The sequence below is a fragment of the Oncorhynchus mykiss genome, chromosome 16 (assembly GCF_013265735.2).
Source record: "Oncorhynchus mykiss isolate Arlee chromosome 16, USDA_OmykA_1.1, whole genome shotgun sequence".
Classification (NCBI taxonomy): Eukaryota; Metazoa; Chordata; class Actinopteri; order Salmoniformes; family Salmonidae; genus Oncorhynchus; species Oncorhynchus mykiss.
This window is the reverse complement of record NC_048580.1, coordinates 11,950,559-11,969,522: the sequence shown is the minus strand read 5'-3', so window position 1 is coordinate 11,969,522 and position 18,964 is coordinate 11,950,559. Positions and strand designations below refer to the sequence as shown.

The following is an 18,964-nucleotide window of genomic DNA, read 5'->3' as shown; positions in this document are numbered from 1 at the left end:
AAGCTCTATGATGAAACTGGCTCTCATGAGGATCGCCACAGGAAAGGACGACCCAGAGTTACCTCTGCTACAGAGGATAAGTTCATTAGAGTTAACTGGCTCTCATGAGGACAGCCACAGGGAAGGAAGATCCAGAGTTACCTCTGCTGCAGAGGATAAGTTAATTAGAGTTAACTGCACCTCAGATTGCAGCCCAAATAAAAGCTTCACGGAGGTCAAGTAACAGACACATCTCAACATCAACTGTTCAGAGATTGCGTGAACCACGGCATTCATTGCTGCAAAGAAACAACTACTAAAGGACACCAATAAGAAGAAGCATGTGTGGTTCCCACCGTGAAGCATGGAGGAGGTGTTATGGTGTGGGGGTATATTGCTGGTGACACTGTCAGTGATTTATTTAGAATTTAAGGCAAACTTAACCTGCATGGCTACCACAGCATTCTGCAGCAATACGCCATCCCATCTGGTTTGCGCTTAGTGGGACTATCATTTGTTTTCAACAGGACAATGACCCAACACACCTCCAGGCTGTGTAAAGGCTATTTCATCAAGAAGGAGAGTGATGGAGTGCTGCCTCAGATGACCTGGCCTCCATAATCACCCAACCTCAATCCAATTGAGAAGGTTTGGGATGAGTTGGACCGTAGAGTGAAGGAAAAGCAGCCAACAAGTTCTCAGCATATGTGGGAAAGACTGTTGGAAAAGCATTCCAGGTGTGTGTGTGTGTGTGTGTGTGTGTGTGTGTGTGTGTGTGTGTGTACAATATGACCACTTTACTTTAAATGAACTTACTGTATTTTTTCACCCTGCTGTACAGACGAATTAGCATATTAAGTATCTAATTTGCATAAAGCAATATAAAAGTTTTATACGCATTTCATAAACTGTTATAGACTCTCAGTCCTGCACGAATATCTGTTAATAACCTGACCACCCTACTTTACATTATTGGGCTTAAAGTACTGAAATTATGTATTATGCCTAATTTGCGTATTAAATGGTTAATTTGTATAATACAGCATTTTAATGTAATGTTTTTATTTTATTTGAGTCATCTCTGTGAACCTTGAAAATGTCAAAACAATATGACCAACCTCTCTTGAGATATTCTGAGTTATTGGACAAAAGTAAGTAAGCATTTCACTGTAAGGTTTACCTGTTACACCTGTTGTATTCGGGCGCATGTGGCAAATCACATCTGGTGTCGAATGTAGGAATCCGGACAGGTGATTTAGTGCCTTATTGACAACAGATTATAGTTACACTGACCTACCTGTCCGCGACCTTTTATGAACTCTTGAAAATAAGATATCTCAGCAATGGTAAATCTTATCCTCATGAAATAAAGCGTGCTGTGTTCCTGACAAGGCGCTCTAAAATTTGGAAAGCTACGAATAACACCAGAAGCACAGTTTAATTTTGTCCTCTAACACCCTACTGATGATGCAGCTAGGAGATGCAGCTAGCTGTCTATACAGTAACTAGCTAACGGTAGCTAAACAGAGTCAGTGCAGCTGTTCTCTCACTGCTGAGTAATGGGATCGCCAAATGAGCTACCTAGCTAGATAGTACATTTCGCAACCGCACAACCACCCGAAGGACAGTTGAGAGGCAGGAAGCGGCGCTTGGCAGTATCTTACCCCCCTTGCAGGGCGTCCTGTGCTGGCTGTGCTGGGCGCGGTAGCCCTCCACCACCTCCCACTCTCCGTTGTCCCTCTTGATGGGGAAAGAGACGCTGAGGACGTGGTTGCAGGGCTTGATGATGCGGAGAATCCCCTTCACTCGTTTCATCTTCTGCTCGGGGGTCTCCCTGCTCTTCAGGTCCTCAACAAGCTTGTCCTGAACGATGGCGGCTCCGCGGTCGAAGAAACCCTCCACCATGCGAAAGAAGTTGGGGTCGTCGGGCTGTTCACTATACTGTCGGACCCGCATCAGAGCGGCCGATGCCGGGAGAGCAGATTCCACGCAGCCCGAGGCCAGGGCACTGCCCGCCCCGCGGGATAACAGCTCCCCGAAGTACCGGTACATGATCGATCTAACCGTTTAACGGGGGGGGAGTAAAACAACAGCGACGGGGGTTTCTATCTATCTATTAACCGGTCAGAGGGAGGGATGACTAAACGGCACAGCAGCACACCTTCACTGTGTCCCCTCTTCCGACTGAATGGCCGTTGGAAGTGCGCGCCCGTTCACTTTAAGTCTGCGCTGACCACCAAGGCTTGGACGCCTCCGGGACCGGGATGCACGCGGAAGAGGAGGGTACAGTTCTATGAAGGAGGTTCATTTCGGCCCGCGCGTCCGCAAGAGACAGAAAACAAAGCGCGATCCCGTGTGTGTCCCTCTGAATGCAGTTGTAGGTGGCCTATGTCAAATGTTTATTGTGCTAGTACGATATATAGCTTACATATTCACAGATGAATCCAGCTTCTGATTCTTCTAATGAGACAATTGTGGAGTTATTCTGATGGGATCCTGAGCATTTCATTTTGTGGTATTCTAGGTCCTTATGCCTGCACACAAACATGTCCAGTGTAAACAAATATACATCATTATCACTGCAAATAACTTTTCAAGTGCTCAAAGTGTTTTTTGGGTCAGTATGGTTCCACATAGAACCACAACCCTTAGCAAAGAACCCTTGAGGAACCCACATTTCTTTATGTGTAGGCTTCTCAAACATTTAGCACTGTTATGGTGTCTTTATGGTTCCACAAACACTTTCAATGTTGATTTAACACTCAGGAGAGTTTCCTGTGTACTATGACAGTCTGACTGAAAATAATGGAAATCAAAAATAGTATTTTTTGTAAGAGGTAGTTATTTTAATGAGAAAGTAAGACCAAAGAATGTAGGCCTACACACAAAATAATGTGGGTTCCTTAATGGTTCTTTGGTAAGGGTGATGGTTCTATGTGGAACCATACTTCCCCAAAGAACCCTTTGAGTCCTTCAATGGTTCTTTTGAATTGAATTTGAATTGAATTGAATTTGTCAATAAACATAGTAAGAAAACCGATGGAATTTGTATATAATATGGCTGTTAAACCAGAATTGAAAACCCTGTATGGTTCTACAAAGAACCTATGAGATTGAGAAGGGTTATTTATAGAACCATTCTCCATAAAGGTTCTATAAAGAACCATGAAAAAGTGTTCCATGTAGCACCAAAAATGGTTTTTAAAAAAGGGTTCTTTCCTCTTTGACACGCTGTGGATACAAGCCAAACAACCCTTATTTGGCACTATATAGAACCTTTTGATTTTAGTGTGTATGACTGTGAAATATACAGAAGGTTGTAATGGTTATTCCATCAAAGTTAGCCCTATATAATGAAAGACAAGATCCTATCGTCAATGCACCTGTCTGTTACAGATGGCTCTCTCGTTCGCTGTCAAATCACCTAGTGAGAACATCTGTTATAACAGATCAGACGTATAACTGATAGTTGCCCAGCACTCTTAAGAAAGGAATACCAGACAAGGTACATTGAAGGGATGCTCCCTGTCTTGCATCAAAAAGACGAATTGCACATCATTCAGTATAAGCTGATGTCTTCATCAGTCGCTGGTGTATAAGTAGAAGCGTGACAGGAAGTGTCTGCTCAGAGAGACAGATCTGCACCCAGTGAAGACTGGCTGAGGTAGAGAATGAGCTGAGCCAGTGGTTCTGACATGCAGATATAGATCTGCACTTTGTCTCTCTCTCCTCTTTCCCTTCCCACATTGATCAGCTCAGGTAAAGGGAGAGAGAGATCAAAGAGTGCGTATATCATTTTATTGTAGTTATTGTTGAATGATTATATTATTTATGGCTGTCCTCAATTGCTGTGTTTGTCAGTAGGACTAATTTACTGCCTGGTCTGGGGTCTGAGCCAATCATAAACCAGAGATAAGACAGCGTCCAATCAGGATGTGGCCCTCTGACCAACCTGTTTTTCCTTTGCTGGGTCCAGGGTGCACTCTCTTCTGTACCACCACGAGTAGAAGAGATCTACCGGAGTGACAAGACAGTATGAAGGGTAGTGGTCTAATACCTAGCGCTCCCCTCCTCTCGCCCCTGGCAGAGGTCCATTTTGAGACGTGCCCCCTCTCTTGTCCACTGATGACCTGCTTTAACAAGACACACACACCGGCAGAAGGTTCTATCTGGTGCTCTCTCCCTGGCAGCTCAACTCTCACTGCTCTCTCTCTCTGGCAGCTCAACTCTCACTGCTCTCTCTCTGGCAGCTCAACTCTCACTGCTCTCTCTCTCTGGCAGCTTAACTCTCACTGCTCTCTCTCTGGCAGCTCAACTCTCACTGCTCTGTCCCTGGCAGCTCAACTCTCACTGCTCTGTCCCTGGCAGCTCAACTCTCATTGCTCTCTCTCTGGCAGCTCAACTCTCACTGCTCTCTCTCTGGCAGCTCAACTCTCACTGCTCTGTCCCTGGCAGCTCAACTCTCACTGCTCTGTCCCTGGCAGCTCAACTCTCACTGCTCTGTCCCTGGCAGCTCAACTCTCACTGCTCTCTCTCTGGCAGCTCAACTCTCACTGCTCTCTCTCTGGCAGCTCAACTCTCACTGCTCTGTCCCTGGCAGCTCAACTCTCACTGCTCTGTCCCTGGCAGCTCAACTCTCACTGCTCTCTCTCTGGCAGCTCAACTCTCACTGCTCTCACCGTTCCTCACCACTGACCACTCCTGTTCTCTCTTTAAGACAGAGCCTTGTGTCTACACCGTTCCTGACATTCCTGAATAAGCCCTGAAACCTGTCCTGATATCATGACGAGTACAGTCCTGCCCATGTTGTTTTAAATTATTTTGTGATTTGATTTGATTATGTTATGTAGGGAAGCTACCCTTGAGTGGAAAGTCAATAACTATACTAGAGAGTAGGCCCTTTACTGCAGTCGAATGACCAAACTGCCCTCTAGTGGCCTCATGGGTGGAATGTTATTCATATATTTCATAATTAATACACTTTTTTTTCAGCAAAAATCCGGTGTTTTTATGTCAAACGGTTTTGTTAGACTTCAGTCTTCTGTGATGTATATGAAGTGTAATATTTGGATGCAAACTCCAAAATGTAATACATGTCAACTGTATATCTGACATGGTACAGGTGTCTACTTTCTTTAAACCCATAACCATGTGTGTGAGGTGGATGCTTTCTTTAAACCCATAACCATGGGTCACTGCTCTCTCTCTGGCAGCTCAACTCTCACTGCTCTCTCCCTGGCAGCTCAACTCTCACTGCTCTCTCATCGGCAGCTCAACTCTCACTGCTCTCTCTCTGGTGGATACTTTCTTTAAACCCATAACCATGTGTGTGAGGTGGATACTTTTGTATCAAAGTAGATTTGCTTAAGACTATCAATAATCACTCTGTGTGAACTACGAAAAGTAGCTTTGAAAAGACAGAAAAACGTAGAGACGCTCCATGTTAAACTAGATGGACAGTCAGGGAGTAGATTGATCAGATCAAGTTCATACTGGAGTTTAGTTCATTACCTGTGGATAGCATACACACAACTACACACAACCCCACCCGTGGAAATATGAACACGAAGACAGGTTTTTAGGAATTCTGACAATACACACGCATGTGTGCGCACTCATGTATGTATGCATGTATGTGTGTGTGTGTGTGTGTGTGTGCGTGCGTGTGTGTGTGCGCGTGTGTGTGTGCGTGTGCGTGTGTGTGTGTGTGTGTGTCTAGTACATTTGACAAATTCCTAAAAACCTGTCCGAGTGTCCCGTATTTCCACTGGGTGTGTAGCTAGCTGTACGTAGTCGTGTGAGGTTGTACGTTGCTCTGTGTAGGAGATCTACAGATATTCAAACAAATTGTGTTGAGTCTGTCTGAATAGAGGCCCTGACCCCAGCCTGCACCTATTGGACTCTGAACACCAGATAACATCTGATCATCTGGGTCCTGGTACTGACACACACGCTTACACAAACACAGAGGGAACATCACATTATTACTGGATTTAAGGTGAGGCCGTCTGGGATCACACACACACACACACACACACACACACACACACACACACACACAGACACACACACACACACACACACACAAACACACACACACACACACACACACACACACACACACACACACACACACACACACACACACACACACACACACACAGACACACACACACACACACACACACACACACACACACACACACACACACATACACACACACACACACACACACACACACACACACACACACACACACACACACACACACACGTCTCAACCAAAGGTTACTCAACACATGAGCGTGGTTCACCTCAACACCTCAACACAGAGACAACACAGGTTCAAACCCAGTCAGTCACACATCACTTCACTATGATGCATCCGTCCTAGAGCTGTGTGTCTCCTGACTACAATCCCTGTCCCATTATAACAGGTGTTCTATTAGTACAATACTAATAATGGTTAGAGAGGGATGGACCCTGACACTTCTCTCTCTCTCTCTCAACTCTCTCTCTCTCTTAACTCTCTCTCTCTACTCTCTCTCTCTCTTTACTCTCTCTCTCTTAATTAACTCTCTCTCTCTTTACTCTCTCTCAACTCTCTCTTAACTCTCTCTCTTTATTCTCTCTCTTAACTCTCTGTCTCTCTGTCTCTCTTAACTCTCTCTTAACTCTCTCTCTTAACTCTCTCTCAACTCTCTCTCACTCTTAACTCCCTTAACTCTCTCTCAACTCTCTCTCTCACTCTTAACTCTCTCTCTCTTAACTCTCTCTCTCTTAACTCTCTCTCTCTTTACTCTCTCTCTTAACTCTCTCTTAACTCGCTCTCTTAACTCTCCTCCCTCTTGTTGTCCTCTCTCTCTCTTTACTCTCTCTCCTAACTCTCTCTTAACTTGCTCTCTTAACTCTCTCTCGCTTTACTCTCTCTCTCTTAATTCGCTCTCTTAACTCTCTCGCTTTACTCTCTCTCTCTTAACTCGCTCTCTTAACTCTCTCTCTCTCTTTACTCTCTCTCTCTTAACTCTCTCTTAACTCGCTCTCTTAACTCTCTCTCTCTTAACTCTCACTCTCTCTTTATTCTCGCTCTCTTAACTCTCTCTCTTTTTCTCTCTCTTAACTCTCTCTCTCTCTTAACTCTTTCTCTATACCCTTTCCTCTCTCTCCTTTTCTTTCTACCCCTTTTCTCTTTCTCTCTCCACATTACATTTTTCGCACTCACCCCCTCCCCCTCTCCTCCTCCCCCTCTCCTCCTCCCCCCTCTCCTCCCTCTTGTTGTCCGCTCTACGCTGCCAGTCAGTGATTTATCATGATCATGTGTCAAAGGGTGAATGCTGGCCCGTCATTGGCTGACGACCGGACAACACCCACCGACCACTGGCTGAGGAGGGGGGAGGGGGATGAGGAGGTTGTAAACAGGGGTCTGTTCAGGAGGGCGACAACGTTACCGAATGTTCAGATATAAATACACTGTGTAGAGCAAACATGTAACTCATGTCACGTAGAATATGATAAAGAATGTGTTAGTTATTTTTACTTTTCCAAAGAAAAGAGCTGAGCTTGGAACTGAGGAGAGTCAGAGGAGTGAGATGGAAACTGTTCCAGTCAAAACTCAATTACCAGGAGAATTCTCCCTCTCTCTCTCTCCCTCCTCTCTTTTTCTATCTTGCTCCACTCTCTCATGAGAATGTCTCAATATAGACCTATGTAAAGTCAAAGTGTCCCTCTCCATCTCCCTCTTGTCTCTTCACAGTGAGCGAATTGAAGAGAGAAGAGGGAGGGAACAGAAGCGTTAACTATTATCTTAATCTTTGATTAAATCTCTTACTTTAGTTAAGTCACTCATTTGTCAAAAAGGGCTGTTCCAGTCACACAGGGTAACCCCTCACTGACTGACTGTTACTGTTTCAGGGTGACACTTCCTGTTTTTGACCCTGCTTATAGTCAAGGTGACCCGGTGGAGTGTGAGGGACCTGGGGCCTGGTGGAGCTCCAGGAGCCTGGCTCTTGCCTGATCAGCCTAGCCCAGCCACAGCTGCCTTTCCAGGGTTGAGAGAAATGTGATATGCAGAAGGTTAATGTGCATGTGGACAGAGGGGGGGTGGGGGGGTTAGGTTGCCCCCAGCAGATCATTCAGACTACTATGCTGCCTCCATCTGGCCACCATAGTGTACTACACTGCCCTGTAAAAACACAATAGTAACAGCTGATAAGAGGAGCATTGACACCTATTAGCCACTAGATGGCTCCAGCAACCCTCCAGCACCTGCTGATGCTCTCAGCGCAGTTTACATTTAGATTTCAGTCATTTAGCAGACACTCTTATCCAGAGAGATTTACAGGAGAAATTACAGTTGAGTGCCTTGCTCAAGGGCACATCGACACATTTTTCATCTAGGGGATTCGAACCAGCAACCTTTCAGTTACCTGCTGGGATACCTGTCGCCCCGACTCAACAGTCTACAGTGTCTTCCTCTAATCAAATCATATCAAAGCTAACTTTATTTTTCACAGGTGTAGATCTTACTGTGAAACGCTTACTTACAAGCCCTTAACCAACAGTGCAGTTCAAGAAGAGTTAAGAAAATATTTACCAAATAAAGTAAATAATAAAAAGTAACACAATAAAATAAGAATAGCGAGGCTATATACAGGGGGTACCGGTACCGAGTCAGTGTGGAGGCTCTATACAAGAGGTACCGGTACCGAGTCAGTGTGGAGGCTATATACAAGGGGTACCGGTACCGAGTCAGTGTGGAGGCTATATACAAGGGGTACCGGTACCGAGTCAGTGTGGAGGCTATATACAAGGGGTACCGGTACCGAGTCAGTGTGCGGGGGTGCAGGTTAGAGGTACATCCCCTCTTCTCCTCATATAACCCATATATCCCATTCATCTGATCTGACAACACATCAGAACTGAGGAAAGTAGTATGGAGCATGACTACAGTGTTTCATTTGTCTAGTCCAGGTTTTTCACATCATTGCAGGTTGAGGGAAGTAGATGAAGAAAGTAAAATACAGTAGATTGTTGAGACTAGGGCTGTCTACAGTAGACTATTGATACCAGGGCTGTCTACAGTAGACTATTGAGACTAGGGCTGTCTACAGTAGATTATTGATACCAGGGGTGTCTCAGTAGATTATTGAGACTAGGGCTGTCTACAGTAGATTATTGAGACCAAGGCTGTCTACAGTAGATTATTGAGACTAGGGCTGTCTACAGTAGATTATTGAGACCAAGGCTGTCTACAGTAGATTATTGAGACTAGGGCTGTCTACAGTAGATTATTGAGACTAGGGCTGTCTACAGTAGATTATTGAGACTAGGGCTGTCTACAGTAGATTATTGAGACTAGGGCTGTCTACAGTAGATTATTGAGACCAAGGCTGTCTACAGTAGATTATTGAGACCAAGGCTGTCTACAGTAGGTTATTGAGACCAGGGGTGTCTATATAGATTGAGACTAGGGGTGTCTACTGTAGATTTTTGAGACCAGGGTTGTCTAAGGTAGATTATTGAGACCAGAGGTGTCTTTGTAGAGGGAAACTACAGTCGATTATTGAGACCAGTGGTGTCTATAGTAGATTGAGACAAGGGGTGTCTCTGTAGAGAGACGCCACAATAGATTATTGAGACAAGGGGTCGCTACAGTAGATTATTGAGACTAGGGGTGTCTATGGTAGATTATTGAGACTAGGGGTGTCTATGGTAGATTATTGAGACTTGGTGTGTCTATAGTAGATTGAGACCAGGGGTGTCTCTGTAGAGGGATGGGTCTAAAATATAGGAGGTAGAGGGAGTGTGTAATGCATCAGTGTGTGTGTGTGTGTGTGTGTGTGTGTGTGTGTGTGTGTGTGTGTGTGTGTGTGTGTGTGTGTGTGTGTGTGTGTGTGTGCGTGTGTGTGTGGGGGGGGGGGGGGTGTAGGACGGTTGAGAGGTGAAGAGTTGAAAAGGTTCCCACGAGAACGCCCCAGTTGAATGTCTCTTTGCAGGAAGTTGTGGTTTTGTTTCGTGTCTGTCTGTTTGTTCACATCTCAGATGGACCTCCACTTGGCCTCAGGTGTGTGTGTGTGTGTGTGTGTGTGTGTGTGTGTGTGTGTGTGTGTGTGTGTGTGTGTGTGTGGGTGTGTGTGTGTGTGTGTGACACTGCAGTCAGGTGGTGTCGCCCCATATGTCATGTGACTCAGACGAAAACCTCACAGGATGTATAGCCTAGTTGTATGCTGCGTTCACATGAGATCCGAGTTATCAGAAGTTCTGACTGGGAAGTTTCTCTTGAACGACCCTCTAAATCGAAAATGTTGTTTCCAGAGTTGCGAAGTTTCACCACTGACCTTTGACCTTTTCAACCAAAAGATGACGACAAATCCGTTTTTGACAACTACAATATGGATAATGTAGCTTATCAAAAAAAATTGTTTCGACCAAAAAACACATGAATGAAACAAAGTCGCATTTCCCGACAACACAACTAGGAAACAGGAAGCTCTGACAAGCACCTGAACACAGCATAAATTCAGAAAGGGCAGGGAGAGGTCGTGATGAAATGAGAAGGGGAAAACTGTTGTATAATGTTAGTCTAAACCCAAGACTTCCTGCGTCTTTGATTATAACCTTCGCTCAACAGTTTATCAATCACAAACCACAGGCCAAAGGCAACAAAAGCATTGTACACTGCATTTGCAGAAGTGGACATGATTATTTATTAGCAAACAGTCTTAATCACATTAATATCTTCACAGTGTCTGTTTCACAATATGTAGCTACAGCTATACTAAATAAAGCTAAGATTTTATGTAGAAAATGCAGAATTGTTATGTAGAATGAAAAATGTCCTTCCTCAAAGAGGTCCAGGGAGGGGCTAGAGGTTACTCCCCTCAGTTCATCTGGCCCAGAGACAGAAGCTGAGTTGGCTCTTCAACACCACTGAAACACACATGCACACACACATACACGCTGTCCTTAGACGCACACACGCTTACAGCAACATCACACGTTGTGACATAGTGGCAACAATGATACAGCTACAATGCTGTCTCTTTAAACATTATCTCTACAATGCTATCGCTTTAATATTATCTCTACAAGGTTATCTCTTTAACATTATCTCTACAATGCTATCTCTTTAAACATTATCTCTACAATGCTATCTATTTAAACATCATCTCTACAATGCTATCTCTTTAAACATTATCTCTACAATGCTATCTCTTGAATATTATCTTTGCAATGCTATCTCTTTAACATTATCTCTACAATGCTGTCCCTTTAATATTATCTCTACAATGTTATCTCTTTCATATTATCCCTACAATACTATCTCTTTAATATTATCTTTACAATGCTATCTCTTTAATATTATCTCTACAATGATATCTCTTTCATATTATCCCTACAATACTATCTCTTTAATATTATCTCTACAAGGTTATCTCTTTAATATTATCTCTACAAGGTTATCTCTTTAATATTATCTCTACAATGCTGTCCCTTTAATATTATCTCTACAATGATATCTCTTTAATATTATCCCTACAATACTATCACTTTAATATTATCTCTACAATGCTATATCTAATATTATCTCTACAATGTTATCTCTTTAATATTATCTGTGCAATGCTATCTCTTTAATATTATCTATACAATGGTATCTCAAATATTATCTCTACAATACTATCTCTTAAATATGATCTCTACAATGCTATCTCTAAAATACTCTTTACAAGACTATGGCTACAGCATACATAACGTGAACACTCTGTGGCCCCTCCTACCTGAGGATGTATGTGACACAAGCGACGAAGAGTGGCGGTGAGGGTCTAGATTGGTGTGGCTGTGATGGGTGTGGCTGCGTTGGGCGGGGTTTGGAGATGACAGCACTGTGAGTCTCTGCCCACATGTACCCTCCCCCTCTAACCAACACCCTGTACACCCCACTCACTGACTGACCCTTAGAACACACTGGAGGGGGGGGGAGCATCTTGTTAGTGCCTCTAATACAGGACATACGAGTGTGTGTGTGTGTGTGTGTGTGTGTGTGTGTGTGTGTGTGTGTGTGTGTGTGTGTGTGTGTGTGTGTGTGTGTGTACTCACGGTTCAGGTGGCTTTTGGTCAGAGTGTGTAAGTCCAGAGTGTGACACAGATCATACATAGAGACACCCAGCAACTCCTCTGGACGATAACTTAACAACCCAGTCACCCTACAACACACACACACACACACACACACACACACACACACACACACACACACACACACACACACACACACACACACATACACACACACACACACACACACACACACACACACACACACACACACACACATAAACACACACACACACACACATAAACACACACACACACACACACATACACACACACACACACACACACACATACACACACACACACACACACACACACACACACACACACACACACACACATAAACACACACACACACACACACATACAGATGATGGTTTTGTGCATATTTTATGTGTGTTTGTGGGAGTGCGTATGTATCTGTATGTTTGTGCATGTGTGTGTTTGTGTGCGAATCTGAGTGTGTGTGTTACCTTTGGTCACAGTAAGTGAACCTCATGTCCATGCTGTGATGGCTGGTGAAGGTGTGTGTGTGTAGGAGTGTGTGTGTGAGGGACAGGGGCTGGCAGGTGAAGAGCACACAAGTAAGAGAGGGTCCTGACACACACACCTTCAAACACCCGCGACACTGCAGCACCTAACAAAACAACAGTAACACATACACACACATAAACACACATAAACACACACACACATACACACACACACACACACACACACACACACACACACACACACACACACACACACACACACAGACACACAGACACACACACACACACACACACACACACACACACATACACACACACACATACACACACACACACATAAACACACACACACACACACACACATAAACACACACACACACACACATACACACACACACACACATACACACACACACACACACACACACATACACACACACACACACACACACACACACACACACACACACACACACACATACATACACACACATAAACACACACATTTAACTGGAATTTACAAATGGTAAATACACCTTTTTCTAGTCACCAAAAATATGTTGTTTGTCACCTCTATCATGATGACATGCCACAGGGACAATTTGGCACGAAAAGTGTAACTAAAGGTTTATTTGAAGTTAATCTTCACCCTCCAGCCGGCTGATCTGAGGTTGACAGTTCTTCCTCTGTGAGTCACTGTACACTTCATCCTCATCAGAAAGTCTCTCAGTCCTCCACACCCGCTCCGCCCTGGAAGTACAAACACAATACAACCATCACACAACTATCACACAACTATTTCACAACTATGACAAAACCATTTCACAACTATCACGCAACTGTCTCACAAACATCACACAGCTATTTCACAACTATCAGACAACCATTTCACAACTACCACAGAACCATTTCAGAATCAATTATTTTGTAAGGAAATACCATACCCAGTCAGTAAAAGCAGAACACACCCCTAACACACATACAGTACCAGTCAAAAGTTTGGACTCATCTACTCATTCAAGGGTTTTATTTTATTTTGACAATTTTCTACATTGTAGAATAATAGTGAAGAAACCAAAACTATGAAAAAACACATATCATGTAGTAACCCAAAATATATTTGATATGTTAGATTCTTCAAAGTAGCCTCCCGTTGCCTTGATGACTGCTTTGCACACTCTTGGCATTCTCTCAACCAGCTTCACCTGGAATGCTTTTCCAACAGTCTTGAAGGAGTTCCCATATATGCTGAGCACTTGTTGGCTGCATTTCCTTCACTCTGCGGTCCAACTCATCCCAAACCATCTCAATTGGGCTGAGGTTGGGTGATTGTGGAGACCAGGTCATCTGATGCAGCACTCCATCACTCTCCTTCTTGGTCAAATAGCCCTTACAAAGCCTGGAGGTGTGTTGGGTCATTGTCCTGTTGAAAAACAAATGATAGTCCCACTTAGCGCAAAACAAACGGGATGGCGTATCGCTGCAGAATGCTGTGGTAGCCATGCTGGTTAAGTGTGCCTTGAATTCTAAATAAATCACTGACAGTGTCACCAGCAAAGCACCCCCACACCTCCTCCTCCATGCTTCACGGTGGGAACCATACATGCAGAGATCATCCGTTCACCTACTCTGCGTCTCACAAAGACACAGTGGTTGAAACCAAAAATCTCAAATTTGGACTGATCTCAGACCAAAGGAAAGATGTGTATTGTTTGTGATTCTTGGCCCAAGCAAGTCTCTTCTTCTTATTGGTGTCCTTTAATAGTGTTTATTTTGTTGCAGCAATTCGACCATAAAAGCTTGATTCACACATTCTCCTCTGAACAGTTGATGTTGAGATGTGTCTGTTACTTGAACTCTGTGAAGCATTTATTTGGGCTGCAATTTCTGAGGCTGGTAACTCTAAGGAATGTATCCTCTGCCGCAGAGGTAACTCTGGGTCGTCATTTCCTGTGGCGGTCCTCATGAGAGACAGTTTCATCATAGCACTTGATGTTTTTTTGCGACTGCACTTGAAGAAACTTTGAAAGTTCTGACTTTCATGCCTTAAGGTAATGATGGTCTGTCGTTTCTCTTTGCTTATTTGAGCTGATCTTGCAATATGGTCTTCTCCAAATATGACTATCTTCTGTATACCAACCCTACCTTGTCAAAACACAACTGATTGGCTCAAAACCATTCATTTTTAAAAATGTTTAATTTATTTAACCTTTATTTAATTAAGAAAGAAAGAAATTCCACAAATGAACTTGTAACAAGGCACACCTGTTAATTAAAATGCATTCCAGGTGACTACCTCAAAAAGCTGGTTGAGAGAATGCCAAGAGTGTGCAAAGTTGTCATCAAGGGAAAGGGTGGCTACCTTGAAGAATCTCAAATATTAAATATTTTTTTATTTGTTTCAGACTTTTTTGGGTTACTACATGATTCCATATGTGTTATTTTATAGTTTTGACGTCTTCACTATTATTCTATGATGCAGAAAATTGTAAAAATTAAGAAAAGCCTTTGATTGAGTAGGTGTGTCCAAACTTCTGACTGGTACTGTATATGTACAGATGTATGATCTTAATTTGAGCCAGTTTGCTACAGAAGGATAACAATTGTTCATCAACATGAAATATGGATTATTATGTGGATTCTAATTAATGGCCATTGTTTGTAGGGGTTGATACATTTTTCGTTAGGTCAAATTAAGTCTGACATTTTAAAATGGAAATTACAAACTTTATACATGTTTTTACATCTCCAGTACACTGCAGGACAATTATCATCAACAAAAGAGTAATCAAATGAAGATCCTACATCTGTTTACACACCTGCAGTGAGGTCAAGGTTGTCTCTGATTTCCTCATGGTCAGAGGGGTGTGTGAAATCATATATGCTATGCCCCATCAACTCCACCTGGAGAAAAACATTCATATACTGTATAAATCACTCAGTTTGTGTGTGTGTGTGTGTGTGTGTGTGTGTGTGTGTGTGTGTGTGTGTGTAAGTACCTGAGTTAAACCCATGTATTCTCTGATGTTATCTGACAGGTAGATCATGTCTCCTTCTGTCGTTACCACGACGACAAAGCCACCCAGAATCCTCAGGTATAGATCTGTCTCCCCCATCTCCTTCTTTCGCTCCTCGCTCCTCTCCCCGAGCTCCCTGTCTCCCGCCTCCCTATTTCCCTCCGCCCACCTCTCTCTCCCTCCCTCCTCCCTCCTCTCCCTCGTTTCCCTCTCTCCCTCCTCCCTCGTTTCCCTCTCTCCCTCCTCGTCCCTCCTCTCCCACGTCTGTCGGTCAGCAAAGCCTAGGATAAAGAGACATAAACAACATGACTGGGTGTGTGTATTTGTTTGTTTGTTTGTGAGTGAGTGAGAGAGAAAGTGAGTGTGTGTGTGTGTGTGTGTACCAGAGAGCAGTGTGTGTATGCGTAGGTAGCTGATGGTTAGTCGTATGATGGAGGGTTTGTCTAGCTGTGGGCGGAGGGAGGAAGGGAGAGGGAGGAGTTGAGACATGTCAATCAACACCTGAGACTCTGCTCTCCGCCTAGCCCTCGCTGCTTCACAACTCATTATCCTAAGGAATAGAGACAGAGAGAAAGATAGAGAGAAATAGTACAATGATAATGACAGTGTGTGTGGTGGGGTGCATGGTGGGTAAACTCTTCGTACCCTACTTCTAAGGCACACCACAACACCCGCTTTCTATGGAGTTCCCATTAATGCCTAAAAAGTGTTGACTAGGCACATGTCGACCGACTGGTTGTCTTGTGGCATGAAAGACTGAGTCAAAGGTTTCCTTGAAGATTGAATAATAAGGAAACACAGTGGGATTCATTTTCTACTGTATTTTCTGCTCGTCTTTATCAAGGGTGCCAGTAATTTTAGACCTGAGTGTATTCTCAAATATACAATGCAGTTACTCGAGCATATATGCAGGTGAAATGCACTATGAATAAGATAATGTATCATTTAAAAACAATTACGTTTGTGAACTGATTCTCTATTTTTAGTTGTGATATTAAACGTCTTTTCTGCACTACGATCTGATGTGAAGCTAAAAATCCTACCTCCTCCTCTCTCTCTCCGGGGTCATGCTGTGTAGAGATGGTGCTCTCTGCTCTTCTGCTCCAGATTTCGTAACACAGTTTTCACTCACACCAATCAATAAATGAAAATAAAAGTTTAATAAAATCTACTCAATATATTAGTCTGCTCCGTTCGGCTGGTCTGATGGTAGACAGCTGTCGTTTCCTCCACTATCCACTTGTGACTGGCCCCTACAACCACAACGTGTGATAGGTCAATTTACTAGGATCCTGCCCCAAAACACACCTTAACATGGTTCATCCACACACGTGTGGAAACACCCTGTGTGTGTGTGTGTGTGTGAGATAGAAAGAGAAACAGAGCTAGAGACAGAGAGCAAAATAACGCTAGAGTTATGCAGTTATGCTGCCCTCTACTGTCAGTACTGATGTGAACCTGCAGCATAACAGGGTGTTTTTCAGGAATCTGGACTTCAATCTGGAACATAGAGGTAGACAGAGGGTTCTAGATGGATAGAACCAGTTTCAGCATGGACATTGCCATCGAGGCCTTCCACCATTTTAAAGTGGCCAACTGGGTGGGGATTCCTATGGGTTGGGAGTGATCAGCCAAAGAGCAGAGCATCGTCTTCTTCTTCAAATTGGGCTCTATGGTTTGTAAATGTCTTTAAACTATATCACCGCCACCTAGTGGCCACAATAAAATGAATTACACACAATATTTGTTTCAGGACTCCACCATTGTAGGTGGTGGTGAATCCACAATAGTAACTTAATGCTTTTTTCAAACACAAAATAAAATACTTTAAAATGGAGACACCATAACGGCACAGATACAAAAATGAGTCCTCTTTTAAAACCTTCCCTCGGTTTACAGAAGAAGAAACTCAAGCACAATTCACATTCTCCCCCTCTCCTCCTGTATCACCCTCTCCTCCTCTATTCCCCTCTCCTCCTGTATCACCCTCCCCTCCTCTATTCCCCTCTCCTCCTGTATCACCCTCTCCTCCTCTATTCCCCACTCCTCCTGTATCACCCTCCCCTCCTCTATCCCCTCTCCTCCTGTATCACCCTCTCCTCCTCTATTCCCCTCTCCTCCTGTATCACCCTCTCCTCCTGTATCACCCTCTCCTCCCCTATTCCCCTCTCCTCCTGTATCACCCTCTCCTCCTCTATCCCCTCTCCTCCTGTATCACCCTCCCCTCCTCTATCCCCTCTCCTCCTGTATCACCCTCCCCTCCTCTATTCCCCTCTACTCCTGTATCACCCTCTCCTCCTCTATTCCCCTCTCCTCCTGTATCACCCTCCCTTCCTCTATCCCCTCTCCTCCTGTATCACCCTCTCCTCCTCTATTCCCCTATCCTCCTGTATCACCCTCCCCTCCTCTATCCCCTTTCCTCCTGTATCACCCTCCCCTCCTCTATCCCCTCTCCTCCTGTATCACCCTCTCCTCCTCTATTCCCCTCTCCTCCTGTATCACCCTACCCTCCTCTATCCCCCTCTCCTCCTGTATCACCCACTCCTCCTCTATTCCCCTCTCCTCCTGTATCACCCTCTCCTCCTCTATTCCCCTCTCCTCCTGTATAACCCTCTCCTCCTCTATTCCCCTCTCCTCCTGTATCACCCTCACCTCCTGTATCACCGTCCCCTCCTCTATCACCCTCCCCTCCTCTATTCCCCTCTCCTCCTGTATCACCCTCTCCTCCTGTATCACCCTCTCCTCATCTATTCCCCTCTCCTCCTGTAATACCCTCTCCTCCTCTATTCCCCTCTCCTCCTGTATCACCCTCCCCTCCTCTATCCCCTCTCCTCCTGTATCACCCTCCCCTCCTCTATCCCCTCTCCTCCTGTATCACCCTCCCCTCTTCTATCCCCTCTCCTCCTGTATCACCCTCTCCTCCTCTATTCCTCTCTCCTCCTGTATCACCCTCCCCTCCTCTATTCCTCTCTCCTCCTGTATCACCCTCCCCTCCTCTATCCCCTCTCCTCCTCTATTCCCCTCTCCTCCTGTATCACCCTCTCCTCCTGTATCACCTTCTCCTCCTCTATTCCCCTCTCCTCCTGTATCACCCTCTCCTCCTCTATTCCCCTCTCCTCCTGTATCACCCTCTCCTCCTGTATCACCCTCTCCTCCTCTATTCCCCTCTCCTCCTGTATCACCCTCTCCTCCTCTATTCCCCTCTCCTCCTGTATCACCCTCACCTCCTGTATCACCGTCCCCTCCTCTATCACTCTCCCCTCCTCTATTCCCCTCTCCTCCTGTATCACCCTCTCCTCCTGTATCACCCTCTCCTCCTCTATTCCCCTCTCCTCCTGTATCACCCTCTCCTCCTCT

General features: G+C 44.5%; 2 protein-coding genes across 4 annotated transcripts in view; both read right to left on the bottom strand.

The window, feature by feature from the left end:
* LOC100136067 (glutamate dehydrogenase, mitochondrial) overlaps positions 1–2,234 on the bottom strand; it is a 24,008-nt gene extending 21,774 nt beyond the window's left edge. The window contains exon 1 of the mRNA XM_036946153.1: positions 1,644–2,234. Within this exon, the coding sequence (XP_036802048.1) occupies positions 1,644–2,031 (388 nt within the window). The 5' untranslated portion in view covers positions 2,032–2,234. The remainder of the gene's footprint in view (positions 1–1,643) is intronic.
* Positions 2,235–10,664: 8,430 nt separating this feature from the next.
* On the bottom strand, positions 10,665–16,961 carry LOC110492879 (endothelial PAS domain-containing protein 1-like). Of its 3 annotated transcripts, XM_036946152.1 has the most exons (9): positions 16,651–16,961; positions 15,991–16,157; positions 15,590–15,888; positions 15,410–15,494; positions 13,240–13,340; positions 12,570–12,733; positions 12,079–12,185; positions 11,760–11,946; positions 10,665–10,908 (listed from the first exon to the last, which is right to left on the bottom strand). In XM_036946152.1, the coding sequence occupies exons 1-9, from the start codon at positions 16,674–16,676 to the stop codon at positions 10,860–10,862; spliced, it is 1,185 nt and encodes a 394-aa protein (XP_036802047.1). In that variant the 5' UTR covers positions 16,677–16,961; the 3' UTR covers positions 10,665–10,859. The 3 variants fall into 3 exon arrangements, with proteins under 3 accessions (XP_036802047.1, XP_036802045.1, XP_036802046.1); XM_036946150.1 differs by having other exon boundaries at positions 15,590–16,157; XM_036946151.1 differs by lacking the exon at positions 16,651–16,961 and having other exon boundaries at positions 15,590–16,635.
* Between the last annotated feature and the right edge of the window lie 2,003 nt (positions 16,962–18,964).